This window comes from Suillus subaureus (genome assembly GCF_016647635.1).
Source record: "Suillus subaureus strain MN1 chromosome Unknown BJ212scaffold_161, whole genome shotgun sequence".
NCBI classification, from domain to species: Eukaryota; Fungi; Basidiomycota; class Agaricomycetes; order Boletales; family Suillaceae; genus Suillus; species Suillus subaureus.
Genome location: NW_024538717.1, coordinates 1 through 6,606, shown reverse-complemented (window position 1 = coordinate 6,606; position 6,606 = coordinate 1). Strand labels below are relative to the sequence as shown.

The 6,606-nt window shown below is 46.8% G+C and overlaps 3 protein-coding genes across 3 annotated transcripts; all 3 read left to right on the top strand.

Annotated features, from left to right (window-relative positions):
- The first annotated feature begins 2,626 nt into the window (after window positions 1–2,626).
- On the top strand, window positions 2,627–3,906 carry BJ212DRAFT_1440007 (DOPA-like domain-containing protein). The gene is made up of 8 exons (XM_041337755.1): window positions 2,627–2,816; window positions 2,881–2,894; window positions 2,947–3,093; window positions 3,148–3,226; window positions 3,286–3,316; window positions 3,381–3,385; window positions 3,435–3,538; window positions 3,590–3,906. The coding sequence occupies exons 1-8, from the start codon at window positions 2,761–2,763 to the stop codon at window positions 3,706–3,708; spliced, it is 555 nt and encodes a 184-aa protein (XP_041185657.1). The 5' UTR covers window positions 2,627–2,760; the 3' UTR covers window positions 3,709–3,906.
- Window positions 3,889–6,034, top strand: BJ212DRAFT_1402887 (glutamate 5-kinase). The gene is made up of 8 exons (XM_041337364.1): window positions 3,889–3,983; window positions 4,112–4,178; window positions 4,241–4,428; window positions 4,477–4,587; window positions 4,637–4,732; window positions 4,786–4,960; window positions 5,019–5,823; window positions 5,875–6,034. The coding sequence occupies exons 2-8, from the start codon at window positions 4,127–4,129 to the stop codon at window positions 5,951–5,953; spliced, it is 1,506 nt and encodes a 501-aa protein (XP_041185656.1). The 5' UTR covers window positions 3,889–3,983; window positions 4,112–4,126; the 3' UTR covers window positions 5,954–6,034.
- A 128-nt stretch (window positions 6,035–6,162) lies between these two features.
- BJ212DRAFT_1288571 (ribose-phosphate pyrophosphokinase, N-terminal domain-containing protein) lies at window positions 6,163–6,596 on the top strand (the record flags this gene model as incomplete). Its single annotated transcript, XM_041332036.1, has 2 exons — window positions 6,163–6,251; window positions 6,314–6,596. Coding segments are annotated over 2 exons (372 nt in total), but the record flags the coding sequence as incomplete, so codon positions are not given.
- Window positions 6,597–6,606: the final 10 nt, after the last annotated feature.

Here is a 6,606-nt window from a genome sequence, read left to right as displayed (position 1 = left end):
ATCTGTTAAGGTCATGTGCTCAAGGGGGTCGGATCACAAGGGCTTGGCCTCAGCTCGTACACTGTGCCCCTTTCCCAAGTATGTGCCCTTAATTTCCAGGGGCTAGAATAGTTGTCTGGAGTTTCCAGGATTTGACTAGGGCAGATAATGGACGTCCAGATGTTACTTGGACAAGCAGATAAGGCTGATCCAGACAAAGTCTGGACTAGAAACTAACAGGGGATAGACTACCCTAAGGTAGAGCCAGAGATGTAGTCTAGGATGCAATCCTAAGACTCGGAATGTGACAAGAGACTTGGCTCAAGTCCAGAGGACACAGGAATGAGCAGGAACTAAGATGATATTCGAACTGAAGTATTTCTGAGAGTTACAGGAGGTCTATATACTGTAGGTATTATATAGGAATCAGTCAGCAAACACAAAGGCTATGTACAAAGCATATGCAAAATCTATTAGTAAGTAGGACGGATCACAAATAATGCATATCAGAAATGAAATGTATGTAATGGATCAATGATCAAAAGGGAAACATAGTTAACCAGAGTCCAGAGACAGGAGAAGTCTAAATGGGGTTGGGCACTGATATAGAGTTTGGATTCCGGAAGGAAGATAAAGATAGATCAGATCATTGGAGATCCGGATCTCAGATCCAGATGTCCAGAGAAGTGGATTTAGAGTTGAGGGTCCAGAATGGCATATGACAATATCTGAGCCATCTGAATGTTCATCCTCACTTCCAGTACTACTATCCACCATAGAGCCTGAGAGCTGTAAATGATAGCGTTCATCAGCAAATTTTCGTCACTTAAAATGAGATGTTCAGACCTCAAGATGCTCATCAGCGAGATTCAGAAACTCCTCCATGTGGAGGCAGAATGCTCTATTGTTGGTGAACAGGGGGTCACAAAATAATGCATGCTTGATGGTGTTCATGACTGCAATTCCACATGAGAACAAGTCCAGCTGTTCACCATGCTTGAGTGTGTTTGTCTTGTCAAATGCAGAGAGGTCGTGATAGCCCAACCAATGACAAATGGCATCAAAATCACAGTTAGGCAAGCTCCACCCAAGGGAGTCGGTATATGAGATGGTCTGATTGGCAGCATTGATCTTGATAGCAGCCCAATGAATACCATCAATATGGATAGGAAAGAGTACACACTGAAGAGTTCCTTTGTGTAATGCAGAACCTATGGCACGAAGGCAAGAGAAAGCCCTGTCACTCTCATAGTACTTCCACCGATCCTCACCAAGCTGAAGTATATCTGCATGAATGAGCTGTTCAACACAGACTGCCCAAAAGTCCCCATCACTATCAGATGCATGCATGCGATGAATGATTGCCATTATCATGGCATCCAAAAGGGAAGTACTGATTGGGCCTGATGCTAACAGTGGTTGGAGCCCACTAGTCACCACACCAAATCCCTTGATAGCCACATCCCACGGAAGGCACTTCATAACATCTAAAACTTTGTCAATGATTGCAATTTCAAGAGAGTCATCTGAAACAATGTCCAGTCTGTCTAAGACCCAGTTGTGTGACATGCACCAATCACACTGATGCTCAAGTGCATAAGACAAAGAAACCCAGTATGACAAGACCCAGAAAGGAAGCAAGTCGCTGGGGAATGAAGGGTGGATGACAGATCAATTTCCTGCTTGCCAAGCCTTGCTAGCAAGGTCACAAAGTGATGATGCTCATTTAAACAGAGGTGCTAATCATGAAATGAAGTCCATAGGGAGCTGCACCATAGGGAGTGCTTTAGAAAAAACGAAGCTAGCAGATGATGCATCAGGTTCTAGCACTGTGGGTAGGTCAAGGACAAGCAACTCAGCAACAGAGAGGCTGCAGGAAGGAACAATTGTGCTAAACTGCGCAGGGATAGACAAGAGACCTTGCATTTTGTTGCGTAAATTCAAAGGCATGATGGTGAAAGGGAACTTTGACACAAAATACTTAGACTTTGATGCATTGCAAGCTTGTGCTCATCAGACTCGAACATTGGGGGATTTGCATCAACATGACTTTGCGGAAACATAGAGAGAAGACACCAGATCCTCCAAGTCGGATGGGAGTGAAGGTAGCGAAGGATGACGAAGTCTGCGGTGTCACACATGCGTCAGCCAAAACGAAGCTAATTGGGGGATGTCACACGTCACACCCGTCTTCGAAGCTTCGAAGCTAATGCTCAGTTGGTCACACTCAGATCACGTCGAAGTTAGGTGCGTATCTCTACAGTAGAATATATGCCAAAGAGTTTGAGCTCGAGTGTGAGTTGAGTACGAGACGCGTCGAGATGGAGGACACGATACTATAACGCGCATATATTGACATGACACGCTTTAATCACGTGTTTGAAAAATTACATCCAACATTTGTTTTTTGGCGAGTAGCGCACTTGCACGCGCGTTTTTTATCAAGTTGACTATCTGGTTGTGTTCTATGGTAAGAAACCCCCCCTCCCCCTCCCAGTAGCAAACAAAAAAAACTATTCACCTGTGAGACCGCTAGGTCGAAACTCAAAGCGTATGTCTCGAAAGTTCAAGTGGCTATATATTAAGGTTTAAAGGCTTATGTAAAACTAAGTTATCTATCCGGGATCTGCCTTTTACAGTCCTCTTGATTCCACCGTCTCCGAAGTCTGCTGATCGCCTTCCATTAAGGGCGCGGCACTTGACACTTACAAATATATCATCCTTAGTGCTGGTAGCTATGACCAGCTGCGGAGCCAAACTTGTTTTTCAAAGCGGGTCATAATGTCAGACTACCACCCACCAACCGAGCTTGAAGAAGTTGTTAACTCGGAAGTCAAGTGAGTGCCCCAAGTTCACTACTGAGTACTGATCATTGACTCTGTCACGGTTTGTTCGCGATAGAGAATGGCACTTCCGTGAGTTGAGAGCATGGGTGTCAATCTCTTAGTTGCTGAAGAATGTGTGCAGATATCTACTTCCATCAGCGCAATGCTGATCAGCACCAGGCTGCATTGGACTTGCGTGATGCCGTCCTGCGTCTAAGGCGTGATGGAGCGTTCGTCGCTGTGCCATTATTTCGTGTGAACACCGACCCTATCGGCCCTCATCCAGTTGGTAAGTGCCTATCATACCCTTTCTAGCAAGAAATCATTCCCAAGTCAATCCCAGGCTCATACGAGATCTGGGTCCCCTCGACCTCGTTTTCCTCTGTATTTTCGTACCTTTGTATGAACAGGGGTGATCTAAGGTATTTCTTTGTTTCTTAGTCAAGTTGACTCATCGGCTCATTGCAATCAAATTGCAAAGCATACTCGTGCACCCTCTGACCCGTGAAGCGGTAATTCATTTGCTTATCGAACATTTGATTGACTGACCGATGCGGGGCGTGGGCGCCTTTGCAGAGAAAGTGAGTGCAGATTATTGCCGGTGTGATACACCTGACAATGACTTCCCAGAGACCATGAACTCCGGAATGCGTGGATTGGCCCTTCATTCCCTCTTGATCTGTCTACTCTCCCGGTGAAAACTGAAAAGTTACCGATACAATACCCGAGTCTGAGTGAGTTTATTACGACAAGCACATTTGCAACCATACTGACGGAGCCTACAGAGCTCGGCTACTCTGCACCAGAACCCGAGTTTACCCTTGATCAACGCCGCCACATCGGTGCCAACCTCGAGCGCATCCTGAAGGGCGAGAAGGAAGCTGCCAAGGCTCCCATGAATTAACAATTTGGGCCATCTACACGATTGGAGTCGTTAGTTCTACACATGATCTGTGGATATATTCTATGCATATTTAGTTATGATGTTTGCATATTCTGGTGTAACGGTACGCAGAAGAATGAACATAAGTTGGATTCGGTGACTATTTTGCATGACTCATGGCAATGTTACCGGCGCCGCCGTTCCATGTTCAATAATTTTAATGTCACCTACTAATGTTGCTGCTGTTCCGATCGCGCTCGTCCCTCAACATACAACTGGTGTGCGATTTTTCGATACCTGAGACTACCAGAAGACTCTAGGCCATTTCATTCAAGCTGCGACTTATATTGGCCGAGTCAGCGCCATAGGGAGTCGCTCATCATAATTTTACCCGTCATCTTCTCGACGCGACCACATCTACATCCTCGACCTCTGCAAAATGTCACGGCCAGCAAAACGTGGAACTCCTAGCACGATCGTTATCAAGCTTGGCGAGTACTAGTAGTATCCCCGCCCCACCTCCCGCAGATGTGTAATCTGTAAAACCCTGTAGGAACATCTTCCATCGTCCATGAAGAAACGCACCAACCCCTCCTGTCCATACTTTCTACAGTCGTTGAGACCGTCATTAGTCTCCGCAGCCATGGACACAAAGTGGTGCTCGTCAGTTCTGGGGCTATTGGAGTTGGATTGAGGACGATGGATATTCCGCAGAGACCAAAAAGTCTATCTAAAAAGCAGGTGTGTCTTTCTTCTGCATCTTCTGAGATTAGGACTGATTAACGGAAGGCTTTGGCAGCGATAGGACAAGGACGTCTCATTGCATTATGGGACAATCTCTTCGGGCAGTTTGATCAGCGAACCGCTCAGGTTCTGCTAACAAGAGGAGACATATCCGATGTAAGGTGGTTTCCGCAAACGCCCTGTTCAAGCATTGAACACACCCCAGCGCACACGGTATTTGAACGCTGTCAACACACTAAATGAACTTTTGTCGATGGGCGTGGTGCCCATCGTGAACGAAAACGACACCATATCTGTCAGCGTAAGTATCTACTACAAATATGATGAGTAGCAACATGGGCTAACTGTCTGCAGGAAATTAAATTTGGCGACAATGACACGTTGTCTGCTATTACGAGTTCTATGATTCACGCCGATTACCTTTTCCTGCTCACAGACGTCGACGGTCTGTATACATCCAACCCACGAAAAGATCCTTCCGCGAAAAAGCTTGATGTGGTCATCTCTGTTGCTGCTATCCGAGCACGAGGTACGGGTCCAGATCGGATACAGTAATGATTTGGTTAATCCTAAGCCCATTCCTCCAGTCAGCACATCAACGCTAGGATCTAGCCTTGGAACCGGCGGAATGGAAACAAAATTAATTGCTGCTGAAATCGCAACTGGCGCTGGCGTAACAACTGTCATCGCATCCAGCAAACAGCCTTCAGTGATCGTCGATATCATTGACTACTATACAGCACTGAGAAGCACGTCAGTACCCACTTCAGGTACTGCTAGCCCGATCGCTCCACAAAAGCTTAATCAAGTCGATTTGGATGAAGTCGCTGCATCCCTCAGTTGGCCAAGGCCTCCACATACTGTCTTTAAGCCTGCTTTGATTCCCATGCGAGACCTAAAGGCATGGACAAGCCACACCCTTTATCCAGCAGGCAGCGTGATCATTGACTCCGGAGCACATGCTGTATTGTCTCGTCGAGAATCTGGTGGCCGCCTGCTGCCAGCTGGGGTGCTCGGAGTTCGAGGTTCATTTGCCTCTGGCCAAGCAGTTCGCATACTAGTCCACCGCAGTACTGAAGGAGTTCCAGTTGAGGCCAAGGAAGTTGCACAAATGCCATATTCCAATCTGGCCGCAACGACACCATGCACACCGGTCTTAGAACCCGAGGCATCAGTGACGGCCTCAGTCACATCCCTTGTTCCACTCTCCCGTTCTGGGTCGTCGGCATCTTTATCAGATAATATAATGTCTGGTTCTCAGACGATTACGGACGATGAGACCCAATTGATCGAAAAGATGGACGAATGCGAGATCTGGGATTGTGTAGAAGTAGGACGAGGTTTAGCAAACTACAATTCTGCGCAAATATCCCGTGTAAGGGGCCTAAACAGGTGGGTTTTTCGTTTCTGGCTTCCAACGTGTCTCCACTCAGCTGTCTTCAGCGCTCGCATAGTTCAGCTCCTCGGTTATGCAGACACAGAATACGTTGTAGAAAACATCACTATTAGAGTGTCTGTTTGATGTGGCAGTGTAGATGTAGATTATTTGTGCTGCGCAAATAAGGTCATTTTATCGACATTTTTTTTTAGCAAGGGGCATCTGTGTCAGTCAGTTGTGTCACCCAATTGCAACAGTCACCCTTTTCTTCTTCACCCTGTTCTATGTTATAAAGCCATCCAGCAATTTTATAAATTATGTATCACGGAAATTCTATCAGACTTCTTGCGGGTATGTTCATCTGGCACCAGTACTTTCCTTCCGCTGATTTGGGCTCTCCAGGCAATAGTCACCCAGAGCTCGCCCATGCCGTGGCCGAGCGGTGAGCTGCCGCTTTAAATGATGCAGCAAAACAGCCCACGGACTAGTGATTCACCCACATAGGCTTGGAGTGCCCCTCACGCCATGTATGCCCAAAAAATTCTCCAACGGCGAGATAAACGTCAAGATCTCCGAATCCGTCCGCGAGGAAGACGTCTTCATCATCCAGTCAGGGTGTAGCGATGTGAACGACAATTTGATGGAACTTCTGATCCTTATATCCGCGTGCAAAACTGCTTCCGCCCGCCGCATCACCGCTGTGATCCCGTGTTTCCCATATGCCCGTATGGACAAAAAGGATGAGTCTAGAGCACCGATCACAGCAAAACTGGTGGCAAACATGCTTGTTAGCGCGG

Excerpts from the sequence above, each read along its gene's own strand:
- BJ212DRAFT_1440007 (XM_041337755.1), top strand. The coding sequence starts at position 2,761 with ATGTCAGACTACCACCCACCAACCGAGCTTGAAGAAGTTGTTAACTCG. Across the intron at positions 3,094-3,147 it reads TATCGGCCCTCATCCAGTTG|GCTCATACGAGATCTGGGTC; the intron begins GTAAGTGCCTAT and ends AGTCAATCCCAG. Across the intron at positions 3,227-3,285 it reads ATGAACAGGGGTGATCTAAG|CATACTCGTGCACCCTCTGA; the intron begins GTATTTCTTTGT and ends CAAATTGCAAAG.
- BJ212DRAFT_1402887 (XM_041337364.1), top strand. The coding sequence starts at position 4,127 with ATGTCACGGCCAGCAAAACGTGGAACTCCTAGCACGATCGTTATCAAG. Across the intron at positions 4,429-4,476 it reads AAAGTCTATCTAAAAAGCAG|GCTTTGGCAGCGATAGGACA; the intron begins GTGTGTCTTTCT and ends GATTAACGGAAG. Across the intron at positions 4,961-5,018 it reads TGCTGCTATCCGAGCACGAG|TCAGCACATCAACGCTAGGA; the intron begins GTACGGGTCCAG and ends CCATTCCTCCAG.